General features: G+C 48.9%; 1 protein-coding gene across 1 annotated transcript in view; it reads right to left on the reverse strand.

The window, feature by feature from the left end:
• Positions 1-4,278: 4,278 nt before the first annotated feature.
• LOC140393491 (syntaxin-binding protein 4) overlaps positions 4,279-27,892 on the reverse strand; it is an 85,911-nt gene continuing 62,297 nt past the window's right edge. Inside the window, exons 12-20 of the mRNA XM_072479817.1 lie at positions 23,526-23,622; positions 20,881-21,008; positions 20,112-20,204; positions 17,404-17,469; positions 17,013-17,204; positions 15,605-15,721; positions 12,976-13,025; positions 9,479-9,600; positions 4,279-4,474 (exon numbers count right to left, since the gene is read on the reverse strand). Coding sequence (XP_072335918.1) covers positions 4,344-4,474; positions 9,479-9,600; positions 12,976-13,025; positions 15,605-15,721; positions 17,013-17,204; positions 17,404-17,469; positions 20,112-20,204; positions 20,881-21,008; positions 23,526-23,622 — 996 coding nt within the window. The 3' untranslated portion in view covers positions 4,279-4,343. The remainder of the gene's footprint in view (positions 4,475-9,478; positions 9,601-12,975; positions 13,026-15,604; positions 15,722-17,012; positions 17,205-17,403; positions 17,470-20,111; positions 20,205-20,880; positions 21,009-23,525; positions 23,623-27,892) is intronic.

Genomic DNA, 27,892 nt, shown 5'->3' on the forward strand with positions numbered 1-27,892 from the left:
CAGAATACCCTGTGTACGGTTAGTCCCGGAACAGAATACCCTCTGTACAGTTAGATCCTGAACAGAATACCCTCTGTACGGTTAGTCCCTGAACAGAATACCCTCTGTACAGTTAGATCCTGAACAGAATACCCTCTGTACGGTTAGTCCCGGAACAGAATACCCTCTGTACAGTTAGACCCTGAACAGAATACCCTCTGTACGGTTAGCCCCTGAACAGAATACCCTCTGTACGGTTAGTCCCTGAACAGAATACCCTCTGTACGGTTAGTCCCTGAACAGAATACCCTGTGTACGGTTAGTCCCGGAACAGAATACCCTGTGTACGGTTAGTCCCGGAACAGAATACCCTGTGTGCGGATAGTCCTAGAACAGAATACCCTCTGTACGGTTAGTCCCTGAACAGAATCCCCTCTGTACGGTTAGTCCCTGAACAGAATCCCCTCTGTACGGTTAGTCTCGGAACAGAATACCCTCTGTACGGTTAGTCTCGGAACAGAATATCCTCTGTACGGTTAGTCTCGGAACAGAATACCCTCTGTACGGTTAGGCCCTGAACAGAATACCCTGTGTACGGTTAGTCCCGGAACAGAATACCCTCTGTACGGTTAGTCCCTGAACAGAATAACCTCTGTACAGTTAGATCCTGAACAGAATACCCTCTGTACGGTTAGTCCCGGAACAGAATACCCTCTGTACAGTTAGACCCTGAACAGAATACCCTCTGTACGGTTAGCCCCTGAACAGAATACCCTCTGTACGGTTAGTCCCTGAACAGAATACCCTCTGTACGGTTAGTCCCTGAACAGAATACCCTGTGTACGGTTAGTCCCGGAACAGAATACCCTCTGTACGGTTAGTCCCGGAACAGAATACCCTCTGTACGGTTAGTCCCTGAACAGAATACCCTGTGTACGGTTAGTCCCTGAACAGAATACCCTCTGTACGGTTAGTCCCGGAACAGAATACCCTCTGTACGGTTAGTCCCTGAACAGAATACCCTCTGTACGGTTAGTCCCTGAACAGAATACCCTCTGTACAGTTAGACCCTGAACAGAATACCCTCTGTACGGTTAGTCCCTGAACAGAATACCCTCTGTACGGTTAGTCCCTGAACAGAATACCCTCTGTACGGTTAGTCCCTGAACAGAATACCCTCTGTACGGTTAGTCCCTGAACAGAATCCCCTCTGTACGGTTAGTCTCGTAACAGAATACCCTCTGTACGGTTAGTCTCGGAACAGAATACCTTCTGTACGGTTAGTCCCTGAACAGAATAACCTCTGTACGGTTAGTCCCTGAACAGAATACCCTTTGTACAGTTGGACCCTGAACAGAATACCCTCTGTACGGTTAGTCCCTGAACAGAATACCCTCTGTACGGTTAGTCCCTGAACAGAATACCCTGTGTACGGTTATTCCTTGAACAGAATACCCTCTGTACGGTTAGACCCTGAACTGAATACCCTCTGTACGATTAGTCTCTGAACAGAATACCCTCTGTACGGTTAGTCCCTGAACAGAATACCCTGTGTACGGTTATTCCGTGAACAGAATACCCTCTGTACGGTTAGACCCTGAACTGAATACCCTCTGTATGGTTAGTCCCTGAACAGAATACCCTCTGTACGGTTAGTCCCTGAACAGAATACCCTCTGTACGGTTAGTCCCTGAACAGAATACCCTCTGTACGGTTAGTCCCTGAACAGAATACCCTGAGTATGGTTAGTCTCGGACAGAATACCCTCTGTACAGTTAGTCTCGGAACTGAATACCCTCTGTACGGATAGTCCCTGAACCGAATACCCCCTGTACGGTTAGTCCCTGAACAGAATACTCCCTGTACGGTTAGTCCCGGAACAGAATCCCCTCTGTACGGTTAGTATCTGAACTGAATACCCTCTGTACTGTTAGTCCCTGAACAGAATACCCTCTGTATAGTTAGACCCTGAACAGAATACCCTCTGTACGATTAGTCTCTGAACAGAATACCCTCTGTACGGTTAGTCCCAGAACAGAATACCCTCTGTACGGTTAGACCCTGAACAGAATACCCTCTGTACGGTTAGTCCCAGAACAGAATACCCTCTGTACGGTTAGTCCCAGAACAGAATACCCTCTGTACGGTTAGACCCTGAACAGAATACCCTCTGTACGGTTAGTCCCTGAACAGAATACCCTCTGTACGGTTAGACCCTGAACAGAATACCCTCTGTACGGTTAGTCCCTGAACAGAATACCCTCTGTACGGTTAGTCCCAGAACAGAATACCCTCTGTACGGTTAGACCCTGAACAGAATACCCTCTGTACGGTTAGTCCCTGAACAGAATACCCTGTGTACGGTTAGTCCCAGAACAGAATACCCTCTGTACGGTTAGACCCTGAACAGAATACCCTCTGTACGGTTAGTCCCTGAACAGAATACCCTCTGTACGGTTAGACCCTGAACAGAATACCCTCTGTACGGTTAGACCCTGAACAGAATACCCTCTGTTCTGTTAGTTACAGGGCAAAACATGCTTTTATGTTGCAAAATGAATGCACGCATGCCTCTTCTAGATAGTGGGTGGATTGTATTGCATCAAAGTAACACTGAGTACATACAATAGCTTTCTGGGCATTAGATCATCAGGAATGAAAAACACATGTGCAAACCCAATTCTTTTGCAGCTTACACATGCTTGCTTCCTTCTCTACAGCAATCTTAATGCTTGTTGCCTCTGGGGGCTTCTTTGAAAACTATCTCTAAGTGATCTGGTGTCCTGAAGGGGAAACAACAGTTCCACTAAGGTAACGACTGTCATGAACCATCGCACTCACGATGGGCGTAAGCTCACATTCTATAAATGGGGCTCAAGGACATGCCCATGATTGGGAGAATCTGCTGTTAACAGGAGTTTAGTGTTGCTGAAATCAAGGTGCTGTGCAACATTGCCTCGTAACAGCTAACCAAAATAATTCCTCCGAAAAGGACACAATGCAGGCCATTCGAAAGGTTGGGGATAGCGAAGGGACCGCAAAGTTGCTACATCAAATATCAAAAGGTATTTTAAATTTGGATAAATAAAATGCCGCAGTACAGAGTGCTCTTTTCCAGCCTCGAACACTTGCCTACTTTGTTCATCTGAAGTTGCACAGGACTGGTGAACTCCCGCCATACTGGCTTCCACCACCGGAGGCTCCCATCACAGAGTACTCTCCAGCTTGGTGCAGGGTTGTGGCTTAAGGTTTATTTCCCCTGTGAAATGTGGTAGAAAATGAACTAAATATTGAGCTGGCCGTAATAAATAAATAGGGGACAGCCAGTGTGATAGCAAATGCCCAAGCTGAATATCTCCCCCTTGGCCTGCATGTTGCCGCATCAGTCTCAAGTTGTCATTATCACTAGAGTAGTATAAATGTGCCCCAAATCTGCAAACGTGATTCAACTTAACTGGCTGCAGGAGCCACTAGAGTTTTAATTCACAGCCTGCCAACTCGGTGTCAATTTAAAGCAATAACATTGATTCGCATGCAGATGTCTGGAGATTTTAATTCCCCAATTATCTGTTACCTTACTTTGTGCAAGATATGTGGGGTAATAATTTGTATGTCTTGCTCTTTGTTTGACGGGCATAAAGTGGCATGAAGCCGTCCAGTTTTACAGTGGGGCAACCTTTGCCCAATCTGCATAGACATTGGTACTGCTAAAATCACCAACCATCCCACTGATTCATGCCCGCTCCAACGATATGGCGGGGTTTATTAAATAGGAGAGGGTGAAATTCGCCTTAAGGGGATCGGTACAAGGGTTCTTTAGGCGGTGGCAACCGTTCTTGGACTTCCTGGCAGAACGCTAGACAATGGTCAGCAGCAGCAGCAACCCGGAAGTGGGGGGTGGGGGGGGGGGGGGGGGGGGGGTTTCAACTTTATTTTTGTTTATTTGCCCTGGGGGATCTGAGGGGGTGTATATATTTGCTATGTTTGCTTTGTGTTAAACTCGGGGTGTTAATTTATTATTTTGTTTTAATTTGTTCTGTATTTAATTTTACTCGGTTTCTTTTCCATTCTGTTGTTGATATTTTGAGAAAACCCCAATAAAAATTATTAAAAAAAAAAAATGATCCCTGCCCGCTGTGGGAACTAGTTTTGAAACGGGGTCCTAATCAACTGAGTGGCCAACTAGCAGTGTTGACAGTATTGAATCTGTCTCTTATCTCCCCCCCCCCCCCCCCATGTTTCAGCACATCAGGACTGATATCTACAGTACAGAATACTTACACAATATTACATATACATTTTATATATATATATATATAAACAGAACTGGATATCGGTAGAGTATGATCAATTTTTACATCTTTTTAAATAAATAATATTTCTTGCAGCTGGCTGTTTTTATGTGCGTGTGTCGGAGTGTTTTTGTCCCGGCTTGCCTTCCTGTTTTGTGCTGTTGGTTCCTGGGAAGCGACACCATCTGTCTTCATGCACGTGGCTGCAGTGGAACAGACAATAAGGGTGACAATGTTAGGAGAACGTCCGGCTTTCAAAGCAGACGTTTTCTATCTTCCACCTCACAATCTGCCAACGTGAGAAATTGTGACCATCGAGGCATGGTTAACAAGGGCAGTGATGGATCAGAAAGTCATTTGGAAAACCAAAGTCATGTGACCTGGGACCCGCTATAAAGGGAGACACATCCGGCCATCTCCAGAAGAAGGAGAGGGTAATAAGACGTACAGGTAATTGGGCAGTGCTAGGTGTAAGTCCCAGAGGAGTAGCAAGACTCCATGATAACGTGATCTGTATCAGATTGCCATATTACCGCACGAGACACAATAAAAGGGTCCTGGCTTGGACAGATCAAAGTGTTTGGTGAGTTCATAAAGTACAAGGAACCAAACACAACACCAATTACCAGCGTTTTATAAATTTCTCTTTCATATTCACAAACTCCACAATGCAACACACAGTTAGTGGCAAAGTTACAGCGTGACAGCATTTCGATATCCCCAATTTGTGGACGGCATTTTAAGCTATAAGGCACAATTTATCTGCTCCGATTCATGGTGTTAGTTCCTACTGAGTTTTAACATTTGTCCATCAAAACCCTGCTACAATTAAAATAAATACACCAAAATGGCGCAAAGGTGGAGTCATGACATTATATTCAAATGAATAAAATTCACTTGTGTCTTTTCACTGTGTTAAAAGCCTGGTATTTATTACCAAACATATATCCATTATCTTCAAATGATAGATTTTAAAAAATCCATTCAGAGGATGCATTAATTGCCCATCCCTAATTGCCCCAGAACTCAGTGGACTGCTGGGCCATTTCAGAGGGCGAAGGCAGAAGTGAGCAAGATGGGTCTTCACAGTTTCCCAGGCATCATTTGACTTTAATTCCAAATTTCACCACCTGCCATGGTGGAATTTGACCCCCGGTGCCCCGGACTATTTTTTCCCCCCAATTAAGGGGCAATTTAGCGTGGCCAATCCACCTACCCTGCACAGCCTTGGGTTATGGGGGTGAGACCCACGCAGACACGGGGACAATGTGCAAACTCCACATGGCCCAGGGCCGGGATCGAACCCGGGACCTCAGCGCCATGAGGCAGCACCGGTCCCCAGAATATTACTCTGGGTTTCTGGATTATCAGTCGAGTGACAATACTCCTACACCCTGTCACTGCCTCTGATAGAAGAGTGCAAAGAATATGAAGTGACTTGTTCTATGTTCAACACTCGAGTCAAAGTGAGGTCACCAGAAGTCCCAGATGACCAGAGGCTGGTTTCCCCCTTGAAGGGGAGAACTGATTGGTGGTGATTTAACCTGAGGATCGCCACATCTCACGTGAGGGGCAAGGTTGAGAAGGCGGGGCATTCACGAATAACCTTAGCCGGTACGGGAATTGAACCCACGCAGTTGGCCTCGCTCTGCAGCATGAACCAGCTGTCCAGCCAACTGAGATGACCCCCCCCCACTGTACCCATAATGACGATGGATCAAAATATATCCGTAACATTGCAGAGTGGCCTGTCGCGCCTGTACAGCAATGAACACTCACGGCACAAGTATCTGCCCAGAATTGATTCAGGGAAGTCTGAAGGATAACCTTCGGACAAAAGTCACTTCAAAATAGTTTATTACTTTTAATTATCAGCCCAAGTGAGCCATCTACCAGTCTTTAAATTGGGAGACTGGAACATCCAAACTCTTGTACAGCTATCAGCACGTTCCTCTCCCGACCACTGTCACAGATTCAGGCAGAAACCATTACTGGAAGGTTTAGGTTTTCCTGGTCTTCTATGTATCCAGAGTATGCCTGGTGTTCTGCATGTGCGGACCACATCCAATCTCCTGCATGCATGGACTGGTCCATAATCTTGACAGTGGGATGCTGCCATGCAAACTGCGGACTGAAGACTGGTTGACAGTTTTCAAAATTTACTTGACAAGTTGCTAACGTGAAAATGTTCGAACGTCAAATGTTTGCTTTGAACCACAAGGTTAACAGTGACTCATTCCGCACAACATACTTAATACAACGCCGTCACCATCTGAAGCCACAAGTGCACCTGTTGCAGTTTCTGAGAATAATTTAAAAATGTGGCATTTTTGTTAACTAACCCTGTGTCTAGTCATTTTTGTGCTGGTTTACTGAAGTTACAATTTTAGAAATGGACCCAGGCTTGCAAGATGAGAACTGCTTGGAAATATGGTCCATTCAAATTTGACGGTTATTTAATATTCAGAGCCACAGCTACTTAAAAGTTGTTATTTTTATGACATAGTGACTTGTGTTCTGTGTAAGATGTTACGCATCAGGCAGATGTACAGCGTGTGTGTCCCTATCTTGGTCCTTGTTTTGTATTTTCAAGCTAAGCTGACTCATATTTTACCCTGAAAGTTAAATGCAAACTATTTGTAAAACTCAAATATGAATGGTAAATCTATTTGAGTGCAAAATTTAATTGGACTTTGGTTCCATCTTGTGGCCAAATATTATACAGCACAGCAGTCATTCCCGAGGAATTATTGTGTTGAATTATTTTGAAACATTATTGTTTCTTTGATCTCTCTGATTTTAATTTGTTGATGATAGGAATCCCGCCTGCTGGCTGGAGGACCAGTGGGAGTCCTGTGCTGCCTCAGTTGGGGAAGGCCTGCTGTTGGGAGGAGCTTAAACTAATTCAGCAGGGGGAGGGGACGCAGGCTGTTAGCCGAATAGGGACACAGCATAGCACAGAAAAGCAGTCAAGTCGGAGGGAATACAGCGGTAGCAAGTTTCAAGGGAGTATGACAAGGCTGGATGGTCCCTACTTTAATGCCAGGAGTATTGCAGGTAAAACGGATGAGTTAAGGACGAGGATTGACACGTGGAATTGTGATAGACATAGAATTTACAGTGCGTGGATCAGTGGGGCTGGAAAGGGGACCAGTCATAGGTGAAGATAGACAAAGATGTCGAGGACAGAAGACATAAGGAATGTAAATGGGGGTGATTAAGGCTAAGAAGGGAGCTGACAGTGGCACATAAAGAGATTAGAATGTGTGAATGGCCGAACAAAGGTGAGCAGTGAGTCAAAGGGCAACTAGGGACAGGTGGCCCAAGTGGGGTGGGGGGGAGGAGGGGGAACAATGCTGAGGGGAAAACAGATCAATGGAAAAAATGAATATAAATCGATAGAAATAAAAATGGGGTGAAGGTGGAGGAGAGAGTTCACAGTCTGAAGTTGTTGAACTCAATGTGAAGTCCGGAAGGCTGTAACGTGCCTGATTGGAAGATGCGATGTTGTTCCTCCAGTTTGCGCTGGGCTTCACTGGAACATTGCAGCAGGCCAAAGGCAGACATGTGGACGTGAGAGCGGGACGGGGAGTTAAATCGACAGGAAGGTCTGGGTCCTGCTTGTGGACGGATCAAAGATGTTCTGCAAAGCGGTCAGCCAGTCTGCGTTTAGTCTCTCCTATGTAGAGTAGACCACACTGGGAGCAGCGAATGTAATAGGCCAGATTGAAGGAGGTGCACGTGAAGCGCTGCCTCACTTGGAAAGAGTGTTTAGGGCCTGAGATGGTGAGCAGGGAGGAGGTAAATGAGCAGGTGTTACACCTTCTGCGATTGATTGGAAAGATGCCGTGTGAAGAGGGTGAGGTGTTGGGGGCGATGGAGGAGTGGACCAGGGCACCCCAGAGGGAACGGTCCCTGCAAAATGCTGACAGGGAGAGTGAGGGGAAGATATGTTTGGTGGTGAATCGTGCTGGAATTGGCGGAACCGGCGGAGGATGATTCTTTGAATGCCGAGGCTGGTGGGGTGAAAAGTGAGGACAAGGGGGGAGCCTATCCTGGTTCTGGGAGGGAGGAGAGAGACTGAGGGCAGAGGTGTGGGAGATGGGTCGGACACGGTTGAGATGTGAGCGTGGTAGCGTGCAAGTTGCCCACATGCTTTAAGATACCAAGCAGAAAATGTAAAGCTTCCACACATGGGAAATTAAATGCTGCACATAATTGTCATGAATGTAGAAATTGCTTTACTTTATGTTTCATATTTGTGGCAGCAATGTTGCTAAAAACCCTGGTTTAAATACATTCAGGGAGGCGATCTTATTGAAACTTGTAAGATCCTGAGGGGACCTGACAGGGTGGACACCAGGAGGATGTTCCCATTTGTGGGGGAGACTAGAACCAAAGAACACGGTTCAGGAATTGAGAGGCTTTCCATTTAAGACGGAGATGAGGAGAAATATTTTCTCTCAGATGGTCGTTAGTCTGTGAATCATAGAATCATAGAATTTACAGTGCTGAAGGAGGCCATTCGGCCCATTGAGCCTGCACCGGCCCTTGGCAAGAGCACCCTACCCAAGCCCACACCTCCACCCTATCCCCGTAACCCCACTTAACCTTTTTGAACACTAAGGACAATTTATCATGGCCAATCCACCTAACCAGCACATCTTTGGACTGTGGGAGGAAACCGGAGCACCCGGAGGAAACCCACGCACACACGGGGAGAACGTGCAGACTCCGCACAGACAGTGACCCAAGCCGGGAATCGAACCTCAGACCCTGGAGCTGTGAAGCAACGGTGCTAACCGCTGTGCTACCGTGCTGCTCTTCCTCAGAGTGGCGGAGGCTGCGCCATCAAATTTATTCAGGGCTGAGTTAGACAGAATTTTGATAGACAAGGGAGTCAAGGATTATAGGGGGAAAGTGGGGGGGGGGGGGGGGGGGGAGGAGGGGGGGGTGACAGACAGGAAAGTGGAGTTGAGACGACAATCAGTTCGGCCATGATCTGATTAAATGACGGAGCAGCCTCGAAGGGGCTCCTCCTGCTCCTCAGTCCTATGCTTCTGGGAAACAACTTAATACGCACCTCAGGATTCATCGGCAATACCTAAACGCTACGATATCCCCAAAAGATACAATACAAATATGAGACTGGGCTGGAGCTGGGGGTTCTGTCCAAACCCGTTCTCAGGGCCTCGGAGTCAGCTTACCGTTTTCAGAGTTTGAGGAGCAGACCCACTCAATCAGCTGCCTGGCTTCAGTGGCAAGGAGCCGTTCCGGTCCTGGGGGGGCCAGGCTGCTTTCTCTCCTGAAGAACTTGGATTTGATCACCCTGCAGCCGGGTAAAAGGTGCAAAAGGTCAACTCTTGGCAATGTATTTCAGTGCCATTCCTAAAAGATGAAAGTCACACTTCATGGATGCTGGGATTCTGGCGTGAAGGGTGAGTGACGCCATGGGAGAGACAACAAGGACGCAGAGGTGCTGCAGAGCGAGTTGACATTATTGATAAAGTGCGGGCAGGGAGCACAGAAACTTTGAGGTCAAACCTCATTGCAGCTGTACTTGTTCAAATACCGGGATCGGGATACTCACGGATACTCCGGGCCCGCCGTGAGCGAGAATGGGACATTTGGCGTTCCCGACAGGACTCCATTCACTTTGAGCGGTATCGGAAAATCCCAGCCGCCAACGGGAGCGGAGGATTTCCGCCAGGATACTCGGGGTGGGGGTTCTCCGGCATCCACCGCCGCGCCGTTCGCTGGCGGGCGGGATTCTCTCTTCCCGCTTCTTGTCAATGGGACATCCCACTGGAGGCCCCCCCCTGCCCCCCGCAAAACCTGTGGGCGGGGCTGCGCTGCTGGCGGGAAAAGAGAATCCCGATAGCTGGAGAATTCCGGCCTCATTCACCAAAGACTTCAACGGAACCGAAACCTCTCCCTCTGCACAAAGCTACCTAAAAGGTGTCCATGTAGGGATATAAATACAAATTTTGTCACGGGTCCGGCCTTGTGACTAGTGGATAGTTGTAGAATGTGGGAGTGGAAATGGGAACAGTTTTCCGCTGAGTTGCTCAGGCCGTTTTATACCGAACGGGCTCAATACCACTTGGGGAATGAACACACTTGACTGGAACTTTCCAGCCGAACCTGTTGGTGGATTCCTGCCGATGGCGAATCCTTGGAAGGCACCGCTGCCATCCAATAGCGGGCCACCTTTGCCAACGCAAAACGCACCATGGGGGGCGCGCAAGGACAACCTGCCCGATAAACACATCGACAGGTGCGTCGCTTAAACGGTCTGACCAAAACAGTCCAGACCAACAAAAACCCCCCCGAGTGTTGTTATCATAGATTATATCCACTTTATTTTAAGGATGTCGGGATACAACACATGAGGATAGATCCTGACTAAAGCATTTGATGGGAAATCCACAACCTGTTTCACGCCTCGCCCGATCTTCACTTTCACTGACTCCATTGAGAAAAAAAAATCTGGTAAATTGGAAAGCGGGTTGGCGACTCCCCACCATCGGTTTCACGATTGTGCCGTAGACATGTCGTATCTTCACCGGGGGTGGGGGAGTGGGGGGGTGGGGGGGGGGGGGGGGGCGCTGCACCACGTTCAGGAGCACCGCGGTCAGGATGTTGGAAGGGACAGTCATCTTTGCTGCGACCAGTCTGCTCCACTCACTTCCTGCTGTGACCTGGGGTGATTCGAACCGTCTGAGACAGGCCTCGGTAAAGCTCGGCACCACAGGAGGAGGCCAAGATGGACCATCAGCTCAGCACTGCTGACTGAAGATGATTGCAAACTCTTCGGCCTTTAACCTAGTCATGATCAACCCCGATGAGGGGGTGAATTCATGGGATCCCTTGAAGGCTGCATCCTGGCAGCCAAAATGAAAGTTCCCTCCCAAGCAGTAACCTTTGACATTGAGATCTGAGGCTAAATTGTGGTGAACAATGCAGCACGATGATATATCGATAAGGTGGCTGATATTTATCTTACTCCGTGTGCAAGAGTTCATAATCAGTGGTTTCAGTCTTAACACACAAAATGTCAGCTTTATGGAACAAGCACAAGCTGCCATCTGAATTTTGTACACAACCTCAGTCCTGACCAAGGCTTGTTCTATTCATAGCACAAGTTTAAATTATAATAGTAACACTTCTTTTGTGCCTTGAAATCAGTAAAGAGATGTGAAAACCATTTTCCTCTGTACAATTCTGCCCATGCGTTAAGATGGATACGATAGTTTCCTGTTCGTGTTTCAATGTCTCCCCATCTTTATTCCGCGGTCCTTTTTTAAACGGGTCAACAAAGTGATCTCTGGCTTCGTTTGGGCGGGCAAGACCCTGTGGGTAAGGAGGGTAATGTTTGAGCGGAGCCGGGGAGAGGGCGGGCTGGCACTGCCAAACTTTAGTAACTATTACTGGGCGGCGAATATAGCCATGATCAGGAAGTGGGTGGTGGGGGAGGGGTCGGCATGGGAGCGTATGGAGGCAGCTTCATGCAAGGGCACCAGTTTGGGGGTGTTGGTAACTGTGCCTCTGCCGTTCTCGCTGGCACGGTACTCCACCAGCCCCATGGTGGTGGCGGCCCTGAGAGTCTGGGGGCAATGGAGGAGACATGTGGGAGCAGATGGAGCATCGGTCTAGTCCCCAATCTGTAATAATCACTGGTTTGCCCCGCAAAGTATGGATGGAAGGGTTCCGGATATGGCGCAGAGCAGGGATTGCAAGGATGGGGGATATGTTTATAGAGGGGAGCTTTCCGAGTATGAGGGCGCTGAAGGAGAGGTTTGGGTTGGCGAGGGGAAACAAATTCAGGTATCTGCAGGTGGGGGACTTCCTTCGTAAACAGATGTCAACCTTCCCGCTCCTACCGCAAAGGGGAATTCAGGACAGGGTAGTTTCCAGAGGGGGGTAGGAGAAGGGAGCGTCTCTGACATTTACAAGGAACTTGTGGGGTCAGAGGAGACGCAGACCGAGGAGCTGAAGCGCAAGTGGGAGGAGGAGCTGGGAGGAGAGATAGAGGATGGTCTATGGGCGGAGCTCACATGACAGTGGCCCGGATCAGCAGATTCTTTGGGGTGGAAGACAGGTGTGCAAAATGTGCGGGAGGACCAGTGAACCATGTCCACATATTCTGGGCATGTCCGAAGCTTGGGGGATTTTGGCAGGGGTTTGCAGATGTCATGTCCACGGTGTTAAAAACAAGGGTGGCACTGAGTCCAGAGGTGGCGATTTTCGGGGTGTCCAAAGACCCGGGAATCCAGGAGGAGAAAGAGGCAGACGTTCTGGCCTTTGCTTCCCTGGTAGCCCGGAGACGGATACTATTAGCTTGGAGGGACTCAAAGCCCCCGAAGTCGGAGACCTGGCTATCGGACATGGCTAGCTTTCTCTGTTTTTAGAAAATCAAGTTCGCCTTGAGAGGGTCACTGTTAGGGTTCGTCCGGAGGTGGCAGCCGTTCGTCGACTTCTTCGCGGAAAATTAATCATCAGCAGAAGGTGTGGGGGGTTAGTTTAGCTTAGAGTCGGGGGTTAATAAAGGTGGGACCTGTCAGGGAGGGAGACGGCTTTTGCACTATGTTTATAGTTTCATGTACATTGTTTATTGTGTTGTTGTTATAATACCAAAAAATACCTCAATAAAATGTTTATTAAAAAAAAAGATGGATACGATAGGTTGTTCTTATCTACTCACCCTTGGTCAGGTCCCTGCAAGGTGGCAGATGTTAGAACTTTGTGTACTTTCTGCCGGAGAAGGAAAATAACATTGAATTTGTTGAGAGGGAAGTGGACAAAAGCCATTTTACTTAGATGAGGGGTGTCAATGCTAGAGGGGTAAGGTTTCATAAGACAGGAGCAGAATTAGGCCACTCGGCCCATCGAGTCTGCTCCACCATTCAATCATGGCTGATATGTTTCTCATCCCCATTTTCCTGCCTTCTCCCCATAACCCCTGATCCCCTTATTAATCAAGAACCTATCGACCTCTGTTTTAAAGACACTCAGTGGCCTCCACAGCCTTCTGCGGCAAAGAGTTCCACAGATTCACCGCCCTCTGGCTGAAGAAATTCCCCCTCATCTCTGTTTTAAAGGATCGTCCCTTTAGTCTGAGATGGTGTCCTCTGCTTCTAGTTTTTCCTACTAGTGGAAACATCCTCTCCACGTCCACTCTATCCAGGCCTCTCAGTATCCTGTAAGTTTCAATGAGATCCCCCCTCATCCTTCTAACCTCCAACGGGTACACACCCAGAGTCCTCAACTGCTCCTCATACACTTTCCTACTTCGTTGTCACTTATCCCTTGCAAAGTGCGATCCCCTCTCCACCACTCTAAATGCATGGATAGCGCCCGTCACTCGCACACACACACATACACACACACACGCTATATTGGTGCCATTCTTTCTTTTTGTATGATGAGGTCAGCATGTTCTAACTCTGTACGAAGCTGGATTTACACCTCTCAGACTGGTATCTTGTTGGGACTTGGCAGAACCGCCTAAGTTTAAAGGGCCCCTTGAGGCCCAGTTTTCACCCCAGATAGGTGGGTGTGAGGACGGGATCAAGTGAGGCCCGCTGACCCCGGAAGTAGATCTTGTGCAACCACAGCGGTGGGGGGCGGCTGTGAGTGGGGGTCCAGTGCGGGTTGCTGCTGTGTGTCACAAGGTGGGCTGGTTAGAAACCCCCCCTCAGTTCTCTGGAGCTTCGTTCCAGTTGTGTTAGATGCTGTTAAACCGTCTAGCCCTCACCCCTCACAACCCCACCCAACCTAAACCCCATTTCCCCTCCATGCCACCTTATGCCCTCCAATTACATCCCATGCTGCAACATACTCCCCATTCCCCCGCCAGAGATACTCATCCTGTGTCTGCCATAGGCTGATCTCAGGAGCCATGTGGAGATGAACAGTGTAAGCCCCTATCAATTTTGTACAGCTCTCACTCATGCACACCTGATCGTGAAAAAACTCTGTTCCATGAAATACGCATTCAAAGCTTTTGAAATTCATATGGTTGATCTCTTATAAATCAAACAAACTTTTATTCAGACCCCAAATCGAAAACAGCTGATCCTGAAATAGATGCTTCAAACTCTCAGATAAACTGTGAACTCAGAACACCTCGCTGAGATAATTGTAGCTTTTCATAAAGCCTTCATAAAGACATAATGGCCCATAACGTGCTCAGAGTGGCAAACTTTGGTGGATTGACACTCCAGAGGGACTTATCTTTGTTGTAATTCAAGAGCTCTTGTCTCACCCTACCTTCCTCACTCAAGTCAGGCGAGACAGGAGCAGTGAAGTGCACCCCTAGGGTTGGACCGGGGTGTCGGACCGGGCAGGAGGGAGTTTCTGACCAGAAGTGGCTGTTGGGCGAGGCTGGTGTGGGGAGTCCCCGGGGACGTAGGGGGTGGGGGGGGCGGGGTGCCCCGTTTTGGGCTAGGCCTAGGTTTTTAAAAAAATAGTTACTCTGAAGTTATAAGTGTTTTTTTTCTCCTTCTAACTCTATCAGAGTAACTATGAAGGTAAAACTGGCAGGGCCATCCGAAGTTAGCAATTTAAATCGCTTTAACCGATGGTTCCCAGCCCAGCATAATTGTCCAAGAGAAGTTATCATTCCTGGACAATTTCTGGGTGAACACTTATGTGGGAACATCCAAGAGGGGCTCCCCAGTGAATCGCTGGGGAACCCCTCAAATGGGAGCCAGGAAGCAAATAATAACCATAGGAAAATGTTAACAAAGAACTCTATTGAAACAGCATGACCTGAGGGTAATATTCTTTTCTAATCTACATGAGGTGATCTGGCAATCAGTCCAGCTGAGGTTTTTCTTTTAAATAGACGTTCACCGACAGATTCAGAGTATTTTTCTTATGCTTAAAGAGTAAGGGATCTGATCAAACTTCAGATCATGATACTTAAACAGACCTTCATGGATGTTTACACCTGTTGCATAAATTAATGAGCCCCCATATTGTGGGGTTAAATGTGGAGTTTGAGTTCAGCACTCGGTTCAAAAGGCCCCGTTGAGGTGGGGTTTCCCTCCTGTGTGAGTTACGTCCCATCCCCTTCCCCCTGTTGGTGAAAATTGGATCAGTCAGAAATGGGGGCTGCCCTTCAGCGTCTGGGTCCTGCCCCGCCCCACCTTGCCCGTGAAGTTGGGCCAACTCCGTGAAAATGTGGCTTCTTGTGTCGAAAATGACGATGAAGCTGTGCCTTTTTGTTACGAAGGGGACGGCGTGACGTGCAGCGATAGGTCACAATTAGATCCCGCTTCACTCCTCCGAAAGAAGTGCTTGCTTCAATGTTTAGACACAAGCCTCACCTCAGCAAAAGAAAATAGCTTCTGGTTTGAGATTTCCAGATGTTTGCACCTCAGCTCAGATGTTTGCAGCTGGCAGCTGGCGATTGAGAGTCTTTGCTGCAGATCCCGAGTGTCCTCCTAAATAAATTAAATATCGCGTCAATGGAACAGGCTCGGTCCTGCGATTCCAACCAGAAATCAAATTGAATTATTACCTCAAAGTGTAGTTATTTTTGTTTGACCTAATTTGACAAAAAATATGCACTTGTTGAATAAACCTGCTTATAACTCGGGAAAATTAGGAATGTTAATATTTTTGAGGCGGAATTAAATGATAGTCAAACATGTCAGATTTATTTTGCGATGACAGCCTAGATGGCTTATGGATGTTCTTCTGGGTAAGCAACCCATCATCTGCATGTAATCTATTCCCAATTATCTCTCACCCAGGCAATCTTTTTTCAGTAGCATCAGTCGGTACCTCAATCGGCCCATCGACTCTTACTCCCAGGGTCGTGGGTTTGGGCCCTACATTGGGCGCTTCAACTTGGGGCAGCACGGTAGCGCAGGTGGATAGCACTGTTGCTTCACAGCTCCAAGGTCCCAGGTTCGATTCCCGGCTTGGGTCACTGCCTGTGCGGAGTCTGCACGTTCTCCCCGTGTCTGCGTGGGTTTCTTCCGGGTGCTCCGGTTTCCTCCCACAAGTCCCGAAAGATGTGCTTGTTAGGTGGATAGGCCATGCTAAATTAGTGTCCAAAAAGGTTAGGTGGGGTTATCGGGGTAGGGTGGAGGTGTGGGCTTAGGATGCTCTTTCCAAGGGCCGGTGCAGACTCGATGGGCCGAATGGCCTACTTCTGCGCTGTAAATTCTACGATTCTATGGGAAACTGGGGGCTGCCTCAGGGAATAGTCAGGTGCAGGATCACAACATCCCAAGCTCCCCCATGACACTTGCTCAGGTACGTTGAATCCCATTAAAAGATCACGTTGGTTTGACTTCAGACCAAGTGAGGCCTCGTAGCTTCAGGGAGAGGCAATTGCGTACTTGCGTCATTGCCAGAGAACCAGGGTAATACTCTGGGGAGCCAGGGTCTGAATCCCACCACAGCAGATGTTGGAGTTTGAATTTAAATGATAATCTGGAATTAAAATGATCGTAAAACGATTGTTGTAAAAACCCATCAGGTTCATTAATGTCCTTTAGGGAAGGAAATCTGCCGTCCTTACCCAGTCTGGCCTACATGTGGCTCTAGATCGCAGCAATGTTGTTGACTCTTAAATGGTCGGACAAGCCACTCAACTTCAAGGGCAACTAGGGATGGGCAACAAATGCAGGCCCAGCCAGCGACGCCTACATCCGATGAATTTAAAAAAAGAATCAAACAAGGTCCCCTATTTGACCACCTCACAGGATTCCGGACATAACTCACCTTTGTAAGATCTTTGGAATTACTTTGTGCCTTGCCTGTCAGCTCAGTTTTGAGATCCGTGATTTCAGCTTCCAGAAGATGCACAACCTCCTCATAGTCCTGCTCAGCACTGTGAGCCCGATGCTGAGCTGCACTGGCCAGATGCAGCTTGTCCTGCAACGTCCTGTTTTCTGCGAGGGCGGCTGTGGCCTTCTGCAGGGGTTAAAAGCAGAGATTGTTGGGTTGATATTGAAGCTGAGCAGACAGGGGTGATTGCCATCTTTGTCGCTTGGGCATCGCTCACCTCATGGGCAGAGCGCGGACAAGAAAAACTGGGTGAAAAGCTCTGAATTCCCCCAATGCTCGGGGGAAGCTCAATGTTCCACTGCCCACAGCAGGAAGCCTCACTCACCTGAGTGACCTGTTGAAGCTCCTCCTCCTGTGTTTTCTTATTCTTCTCCATCTCCTTGACAAGGGCCTTGTGATTGCAAAAAAAAAAAGGGCTTTATGGGATAGAGGTTTCAATATGTTGACTGTGATTCTGAAATAACGAGCTACAGATTTATTAACAAACAGATTGGGTGTCCTTTGAACATATAGGCCAGACCCAGACAATGGTAGCCTGCCACATGCTAGTGGCAGTAAGAGTGAGAGTGATTCCCTGTCAGGCCGTGTGAGGGAAAGAAAGTTGGTTGGACAACCGTGTGGACCAGATTGGTGGCAACAGTATGGTTTGGGAAGTCTCGAGGTCATGATGGGCCCTATAAAAAGGCAAGCTCTTACATTTTGTTCCTGATTCTATATTTGAGTTATTAGTTGTAAGAAATAGTGAATAAACTGGGGTATAGTAGCATCATTGTTATTTTGCTAAACTGGACTGATGGTCCAATGGGGCGGGATTCTCCGACCCCCCGCTGGGTCGGAGAATCGCCGGGGGCTGGCGTGAATCCCGCCCCCGCCGGTTGCCGAATTCTCCGGCACCGGATATTCGGCGGGGGCAGGAATCGCGCCGCGCCGGTCAGCGGGCACCCCCCGGCGATTCTCCGGCCCGCGATGGGCCGAAGCCCCGCTGCTGGAATGCCTGTCCCGTCGGCAAGAATCAAACCGGCGGGACTAGGCAGCGCGGGCGGGCTCTGGGGTCCTGGGGGGGGGGAGGGCGCGGGGCGATCTGGCCCCGGGGGGTGCCCCCACGGTGGCCTGGCCCGCGATCGGGGCCCACCGATCCGCGGGCGGGCCTGTGCCGTGGGGGCACTCTTTTCCCTCCCCCTCGGCCACAGCCTTCACCTTGGCCGACGCGTAAGAGACACCTCCCCCTGCGCATGCGCGTGGATGACGTCAGCAGCCGCTGACGCTCCCGCGCATGCGCTGACGTCTGCTGACCGGCGAAGTCCTTTCGGCCCCGGCTGGCATGGCGCCAAAGGCCTTTCCCGCTGGCCAGCGGTGCGCCAACCACTCTGGCGCGGGCCTGGCCCCTCAAGGTGAGGGCTTGGCCCCTAAAGGTGCGGGCAGTGCCACCCGGGCTCCCAGGGTGACAGGCTGGCAGTACCAAGGTGCACAGGGGGCATCTTGCCACCGTCCTTGGGATCCGGTCTGGGGGTGCCTCGTATAAGGTGGGGTTAGAGTGGCTTGAGAACCCCCTAATTGGTCAGTTGGGGCATGGGGTGGGGGGGGGGGGGGGGGCGTGGGGGGGTTTCCGGGGGTCGCATTGGGAGGTCAAGAGATCGCCGTCCATATAAAAGTGACACCCTGATCTCTTCCTGCACTGGCGAGCGGAGCTCCTCAGGCTAAGTGTGGCCTAGGTGGGGCCTTGCTCGCTGAGGCCCAAAAAAAGAACAGTGTCTCATTTAATAGTGGGGTCGTTTTCTTGGCATTACCCTCCCTCCAGTGCCCCAACATACCAATTAGGGGGTTCTCAAAGCCGCTCTAACCCCACCTCATAAGGGGCACTCCGCTAAAGGCGCTCGACACGGGACTCTGTTTTTTTTCTGCTAAATCGCTTTCTGGTCCTTCGTGATCCCAAGCGTGACACAAAGTAATCTGGGTTGGTTCATATACCGGGGAAAGGGTCCGATCAGTTTAATGTCTCTGGCTTTGTAGGGAGGATTCCCGCGGCAAACCCACTTTGATGCCAGTCCCGCCGTCCCCTTCGCTGCTGAGGGAGTGGTTGCGCCTGGAAGGTGTTGATGTGCAGACTAACACTTGGCGATTCTCCAGCAAGGTAGTGGGAGGTGAAAGGTGCATTAAGTCTGTGTGGTGAACCACTGTATTATGGGATGTAAGGTTGGACCTGCCTACAGGTTCGCCGGTCGCCCCTGCCGACTGGCTCCGCCCACTAAGATCTGTATAAATATGCATGACCCCCAGTGCCCTGCCATTTTGCCAGCTGCAGCAGGAGGCCATGCATCTGACTGCAATAAAGCCACAGTTGTACCCAATCTGCGTCTTTGTGCAATTGATTGCACGTCAGTCTGGCACTGCAGCGATTTATTTCAAATAAGAAGGACTATTGTCATGAAATAATTTTCGACAGGGGCTGCCGAGGGTGACTCATTGAACAGAAATGTCACAGGCCAAGTGAAGTGGAAAACAACTATGAATATGTAACAGATACTATAGATTATGTATCTGCTTTACCCTCTGAAGGCAGATTCTATTTAACGCTGATTTACATCTACTAACCACAGCTGATCAACAGTGCGATTACCCAATGTTATTCTGATCAATATTGTCTGAATCATGTCAAAAACATCTATCCGTAATCAATGCAGAAATCAGATTTTCTGAGTAATTGTTCTTCAATAATCTTCCATAGTCATTACAATCATTATCTATCTGCCATGTGAACATTAACTAGTCCATGAAATGCAGGGCACACTCATATTTACTGGAAAGACTCGGGTTTTAAATTGTCACGAGGAAATGGTTTGGACAAGGTGCAAGTGTGCTGACTGCAGCCGTTAGGTGAGAGAAGTGTCACATGCAAAATCAAAACAGGAGTCATAGCTTGATGCAAGATTTCTTGCTGAATTCATCCCGATTGGTGAAGAGTGAACTACTACAGCTCCGTAACAGGGGTATTAAATATCTTTGCGCCACATCCCCGGCTGAAAGAAACCTCACCTTCATTTTTTTAATCTCCTGGCGTAGCTCAGTCACCTCTGACTGCAGGTGGTCGAGATTTTCTGCCTCATGGAACGTGTTGGAGCTAAAAATCTAAAATGTAGACAGCGAAGGGAATCTGTTAAGCATGTGATGTTATAGCACAGGGTTAAATCTGACAAGCTTAACTCAACAGCTATAATAATAATAATCTTTATTAATGTCACAAGTAGGCTTACATTAACACTGCAATGAAGTTACTGTGAAAATCCCCTAGTCTCCACACTCCGGCGCCTGTTCGGGTACACTGAGGGAGAATTCAGAATGTCCAATTCACCTAACAAGCACGTCTTTCGGGACTTGTGGGAGGAAACCGGAGCACCCGGAGGAAACCCACACAGACACGGGGAGAACGTGCAGACTCTGCACAGACAGTCACCCAAGCCGGAAATCGAACCTGGGACCCTGAGCGCTGTGAAGCAACAGTGCTAACCACTATGCTACCGTGCTAAGCACTAATTGCGCATTTTAGCGAGTTTACCGCTACACTCAAATTTTTTCATGGTATGGAATGCTTCAATAAAAGCTCAGATAATTGGTACACTTCTCGTCTTGTCTCATGCCCGTGTGTCAAACAAGGCTTGACCCCAACTCACAGAAGCAAGCATTGGGACAGGCGTCCAAATGCTTGATCAAAGAGGAGGGTTTGAAGGAGCGTCTTAAGGTGGAGTGGTTTAGAGAGGGTACCGCGGAGTTTAACGTCCAGAGCCGTGAACTTACGCCCTCTTACCGGGGATTGGAAAGCCGTAGTGTCCAGAAGGTTTGCAACTTCATGAGGAAAAAACATCATGGGACTGTGACTTAGGCCAACGTCCTCCAGCTCCTGAGGTAATGTAATTCTCGCCGCCTGCACAAATTCTGAAAAGTTGACTCAGAGTTATTATCAGTCACCAGCAGGACCCAAGTTGCAAAACTAACTTAGGTTTCTTGTCGCTCTTTTTCGTACCCTGGAATCCTTGTCCTGGATTCACCTTCTCTCACTGGAAGAGGGTGTGGAGTGGAATGTCTACACATCTCCAGCAATCTGACACCACCCAATATTCCTGTTTTGGAGCGTGTATGCGTATGTGTGTGCACATGTGTGTGTGCAGGTGTGTGCACATGTGTGTGTGTGCAGGTGTGTGTACATGTCTGTACATGTGTGTGGGTGTGAACATGTACGCATGTGCATGCATGCATGTATGTGTGCGCACATGTATGTGGATGTGTATATGTGCGCGTGATGATTCCAGAGGGATGAGGGGTTACTGCGGGGGTTGGAGGGGACGGGGACGACAGGAATCAATAGTGGAAGACTGGGAAATGGGGAAGATAGCCTGGGTCATGCCATAATTTGTCGTGGTGGGCAGGGAATAGGCAGTTTGCAGCCTTGTCAGCAGCCATCAGGAGTAGGGAAAGGAAAACCATGTTTAAAAAAAATTTTTTTAGAGTACCCAATTCATTTTTTCCAATTAAGGGGCAATTTAGCGTGGCCAATCCAGCTTCCCTGCACATCTTTGGGTTGTGGGGACGAAACCCACGCAGACACGGGGAGAATGTACAAACTCCACACGGACAGTGACCCAGAGCCGGGATCGAACCTGGGACCTCGGCACCAGGGCTAACCCACTGCGCCACCGTGCTGCCCTGGAAAATCATGTTTGAGGCAGGAATGAAAAGTAGAGCTCATCGCCCCATTTTTAGTTTGAACGCTATATTTCTGCAGCAGGAAGCTTGGTGATGAAGGATAGAATTGGAGCCAATCTTCACACACTTTTATAAGCATTTATTTACAGGAGTACACAGTACAAGCATGCAACTCCCGATCCAACAACCACATTTACACTCAGTTCCTATTTATAATTGCACACGTGAATGCCCAGTTAATGACCATCGCCTGCATACAATTAAACATAAGTACTATACAGTTAACAATTCCTGTCGTTATCCTCCTAAAGTTGAAATGGGATAAATGGAACAAAATCCAGGCCCTGGGACATCTGATGGTTTTTCCATTCAGTAGATCTATCAAACTGGATTATTTTTATTTTGAGGTAGACATCCTTTAATCCTTAAGTGATTTTTCACCTTTCCAAAATCAGTAGACCTGTGTGACCATGACACAGATGAAGATATGAGATAGGACATAGAACATACAGTGCAGAAGGAGGCCATTTGGCCCATCCAGTCTGCACCGACCCACTTAAGCCCTCACTTCCATCCTATCCCGGTACCCCAATAACCTCTCCTAATCTTTTTGGACACTAAGGGGCAATTTAGCATGGTTAATCCACCTAACCCGCACGTCTTTGGACTGTGGGAGGAAACCGGAGCACCCGGAGGAAACCCACGCAGACACGGGGAGAACGTGCAGTCTCCGCACAGACAGTGACCCAGTGGGGAATCGAACCTGGGACCCTGGCGCTGTGAAGCCACAGTGCTATCCACTTGTGCTACCGTGCTGCCCATATATAGATGCCTATACATAGGACGGAGTTATGACTCAACGTCAACAAGTACTTGATGTGAGTGGGAGTGCAGGGTAGCTAGTTCTACTATTATAAAAGTGAATTTAACAGCTTTGCAACGTGGGCTCCACGTAGAAATAGGAATGCATCAACAGATCTCAACGCTGTAGCTATTTCATTGCCATTTGGCAGAACATTGAGACCGGTTTGTGGAGACAGTGGGTGGAGACGAGGTTGGACATGGAGGCTGTTAAAATAGAACGGAGAGGACTTAATCCCACCTCGCCCCGATCTGGCCGACCACAATTTTAAATAGTTAGACCTCTGCCCTTGACTTCTATCCCACCGAGGTGGGCGAGTGATCTGAAGACTCTCCCTCTTAGCCACAATCATGAGTAATCACCTGGTCATTGCCTAACATTGTTACGTGGGGCACTTTGTGACAGTAAATGGTATCAGAGTAAGCAGGGAGGCAAAGCTAAAATAGGCAAAATACTGCGGGTGCTGGAATCTGAAACAAGAACAGAGAACGGTGGAAAAACCCAGCGGGTCTAGCCGCATCTGTAAGGAGGGAGGAAGCAGAGTTAATGTTTCGATCCCTTTTGCTCTTCATCAGAACTAGGAGACAAAGCTAATGTTACACCATGTGGGAACTCAGAGTTTAATAAATTAATTTCCCAGAATGTGGTTTATTGACCCTCCCTAATTGTTCATGTAATGGGCCTTACTCTTGAACTCTGGCAATCTGTCTGGCGAAGGTCCTTAGCTAGGGGTGATCATAGCATTACTCATAATTAATCCAGACTGACAATGGTTTCAGATGGTTCAGTCTCACCTTCCCTGCTGGGACACAATAGCGCCAGTGGAGATGAGAGAAGCAAGAAAGAATGCCACCAAGAAGTTATTTTAATTGAAAGCACATCCTCACCTCCAAACGCCACTGTTCCCTGTGAATCGTTTGTGAGACTACGCCTTAGCATTCTTCTCCTCTCTTCTGTCACGTGTAGCCCGAGATACCTCAGTGCCTACAGCAGAACGTGATATGGCAACAGTCAAGATTACAGTGATATTAATGTGGTTAATGCATACCTAGCCTAACCTGTATCAGAATAGAAATGTTCGACAACTGGATATATTACATAGAATTTACAATATGGAAATAAGCCATTTGGCCCAATTGGTCTATGTTGTTGTTTATGATCCACATGAACCTCATCCCAACTTTATTCACCTCACCATAAGATCATAAACCTTAGGAGCACCATTCGGCCCATTGAGTCTGCTCCGCCATTCAATGAGGCCATGAATGATTTGTTGTGATAATCCTCAGCTCCATTTCCCTCCTCATGACTCTCGCTGATTAACGAGCTGTCTGTCTCCGCCTTCAACACACTTAACGACCCAGCCTCTACAGCTCTCCGCGGCAAAGAATTCCACAGATTCACCACCCTCTGAGGGAAGATATTCATCCTCACCATAAAAGCAAAATACCGCAGGTGCTGGAAATCTGAGATAAAATCAGTAACTACCGGATACTCTCAGTGGGCGGGATTCTCCCCTACCCAGCGGGGTGTGGGGCCCCGGCGGGACGGAGCGGCGTGAACCACTCCGGCGTCGGGCCGCCCCTAAGGTGCGGAATCCTCCGGACCTTCAGGGGCTAGGCCAGTGCCGGAGTGGTTTGCGCTGCACCAGCCGCCGAGGAAGGGGTTTGGCGCAATGCCAACCGGCGCCGAAGGGCCTCTGCCAGCCGGCGTGAGTTGGCGCATGCCTGGGAGCGCCAGCGTGTGCTGGCGTCATCCCAGCGCATGTGTAGGGGGGATCATCTCCGCGGGACCGGCAGAAAACAGGCGGCCACTCGGCCCATCGCGGGCCGGCGAATTGCGGGGGGGGGGGGGCCCGTTGCCAGCGGCCGCCGACCAGCGTGGCGCGATTCCCGCCCCTGCCAAATCCCCGGCACCGGAGAATTCGTCAGCCGGCGGGGGCGGGATTCACGCCGCCCCCCGGCGATTCTCCGACCCTTTGGGGGCTGGGTGAATCCCGCCCAGCATGTCTGGCAGCAACTGTGCAGAGAGAAAAAGAGTTAACATTTCGAGTCTAAGCCTTCTACAGAATCCTTGAACTCTACATTTAGAAGGACCATTTAGATTGGAAATGTCAACTTTGTTTTCTCACACGGGCTGAGTTCAGCCAGCATTTCCTGTTTTTAATTCAGATTCTTCCTCATCACTGTCTGAAATGGGTGATCCCTTACTCTGAGGTTGTGCCCCCTGGTCCTAGACTCTCCCACGAGGGGAAAGAAACTCTCAGCATTGGAAGTGCCATCCTGGCAATGCTGACCTATGCCAGGGGGAGCTGCCAGGGCACTGCCCGAGTACGTCCCTCTAACCCCCCTCGGGGCTACACATACCTCTGCACCCCTAGAGGGTCCCACTTGACTGCCTCACTCCTGGCAAAACCTGTCACAAATGACGCCGGCGCCCGGTGAATATTCCGTGAGGGGGGAAAGTCTGGTGTGAGTGCTCAGGAATGACATGCTAATGTAATACGAGGATGTTCCCAGGCTCCCGTGGCACGATTCGCACTGCTCCAGGATTTTGAGGTTACGTCGAGATCTCACGGGCGGAATCTGGGCTCAAAATCACCCCCCTAGTTTATGCACCTTGAATCAATTCCATTTTGGTGCAGAATTGGACTGTCAGCAATGGTCATGAGTTTCTCTGCACCTTTCACTGCTGTGTTGTCTTAGCTTCGGTATGTGTGCGTGTGTGTATGCGTTTGTGTATGCGTATGCTTGTGCATTTGTGTGTGAGTGTGTATGCGTTTGCGTGTGCGTGCATGTAGGTTTGTGTGTGCATGCGTGTGCGTTTGTGTGTGCACGTTTGTGTGTGTGCATATATGCGCGTGCACATCTGTGCAATTGCGTGTTTGCGTATGTGTGCATGTGTGCGTGTTCATGTTGCAGAAGGGGAAAGAAAGAGAATAACAAAACCCTCTTTAATGTTTTTAATCTCCAATATTCAGTGGAAATAAGTCGCAGCATCACAGCTATTGAAAATTAAAACGTGAGGAGAGTTTGAGAATCTGGAGTGGGCAGTGGGAGGTTTCTTTCTGTTTCAGATACAGGTAGGAGATTAGATATGAGGAGACATATTCGATTTGAATTGTTAACTCTGCCTCTCCCTGCACAGATGCTGCCAGACCTGCTGAATATTCCCAGCATATTCCCAATTTATTACTGGTGATGATTCTAGGGATTGTTTGCCAATGTGTCCCTGAAATTGGATTTGAAAACTTTTTATAGGATTGGAGAAGTAAACAATTAGAAAATAAAGGCGTGTTTGACTTAATAAATAATGGGACAGCACGATTTCACAAAGAACAGGAAGGTTCCTCCAGCTGAACTTTCTCAATCATTTTTAAAAAATAAATTTAGAGTACCCAATTACTTTTTTTTCCAATTAAGGGGCAATTTAGCGAGGCCAACCCACCTACCCTGCACATCTTTGGGTTGTGGGGGTGAGACCCACGCAGACACGGGGAGAATCTGCAAACTCCACCCAGAGCCGGGATCGAACCTGGGACCTCGGCGCCCTGAGACCACTGTGCGACATTTCTCAATAATAATAATAATCGTTTATTGTCCCAAGTCGGCTTCAATGAAGTTACTGTGAAAAGCCCCTAGTTGCCACATTCACGGCGCCTGTTTGGGGGGGCCGGTACGGGAATTGAACCCGTGCTGCTGGCCTTGTTCTGCATTACAAGCCAGCTGTTTAGCCCACTGTGCTAAACCAGCCCCAACCAATGCATCCAATAAAATCCCAGATTAGCTGGACAGTCATCTCCATTGTTGGCGCTCCCAGAGATGGCTGCCAGCCTCGAAAAGAGAGGTTCCCTTTCAAAAAGTAACTCAACAGCTGGGAATTCCCTCGCGGCTTCTGAAACTCAGTTTGCTGGACAGGCGAAAAGCCCGGGTCCGGAGCCTTCTGCTCCCGTTGTTGACGGGGGAGCTCGGCGGCGGGCGCAGGAAATCTCTCGAGCTGCCCAAACCTTGTCTCATGTCGACGGTATAACGGGTCGCCATTGTCCCCTCGCCCTGCGGGTGAGGTGGCGAGTTTGGCGACGTTGGACGTCGGGCGGGGGGGGGGGTAATTGTTTCCATATATTAGCATATCACGGTCAGGCCGCCATGTCTGAATCACCTCCCCCCCCCACCCCCCGTCAGTAAGCCCATCCACATCGGTGCGAGAGCAGACTGGCATGGAATCCGATTGGCCTCCCAAAGCGTGCACCTGGCGAGCGCTGGTGAGCGAACCCCCCGGCGGAGCTCAGGTGAATACATCGCTGTGGAAGAGAGAGGGTTACGCCCGAGCAACCCCTCCACCATTAATTATTTTGCGATTCCCTTAGAACCCGACGTGGCCCAGATCCAAACTTTCCTTCCGAGGTAACACAAGTTCAGTTTTCTCCTGCCCACTGCCCCTCCAGGCAACAATGGGTTGACAGGTTGGAAACAGCAACTGATATTATGATTACTTTACAAAATATTTTCCATTTTTGTTATCATTGATATCTATTTGTGACAGCAGAACGCTGTAAAGCTAAGCATCTTGTTGTTATTTAAAAAAAGATCCTTTCTGTTCCTGGAAAGGTGGTTGTAAATGCTTATGAAAGACTTAAGCCCTTCTTCCTCAGTTTGCACTTGTTGTGAAGCTCCCTGCTCTTTCCAAGCCTCTTGTAGGCAGATTGTATCATCGCTGTTGAATTCAGAATTCACGTTGCAATCTAAACTAGGTCAATGCACCTCCGACTTGTTTCCAGAGAACTCGGCCAGTAAGTCTCAATGGCGACCACAGCTTTCGGCTGGCTACATACACACACATGCACATACACATGCACACAGACACGCTACTGCACACACATGCACACTGCACACACGCACATATATGCAAGTGCGGAAATGCACACACAACCCACGCTATTGATTTTACAGTGTGCACCCGCACACATGCGCGGGCATGCATGCAACACACACAACACGTACACACCACTGATTTTACAATGTGCACATGCAGACAGCACACACATGCATGCACACACACATGCATTCAGACTCGTCTGGTGGCCTACTGAACATACTCATGCAAAAAAAAACCACATGCACACACCCACTATTGGTTTTACAATGCGCACATGTGTACACATACACACACAGTTGGCGGGATTCTCCAGCCGTGTCATCCCGGCCACTGGAAATTCCCGCCTGAGGTCAATGGACCTTTACATGGTCCCGCCTGT

This window comes from Scyliorhinus torazame, chromosome 17, assembly GCF_047496885.1.
Source record: "Scyliorhinus torazame isolate Kashiwa2021f chromosome 17, sScyTor2.1, whole genome shotgun sequence".
In the NCBI taxonomy this organism is placed as follows: domain Eukaryota; kingdom Metazoa; phylum Chordata; class Chondrichthyes; order Carcharhiniformes; family Scyliorhinidae; genus Scyliorhinus; species Scyliorhinus torazame.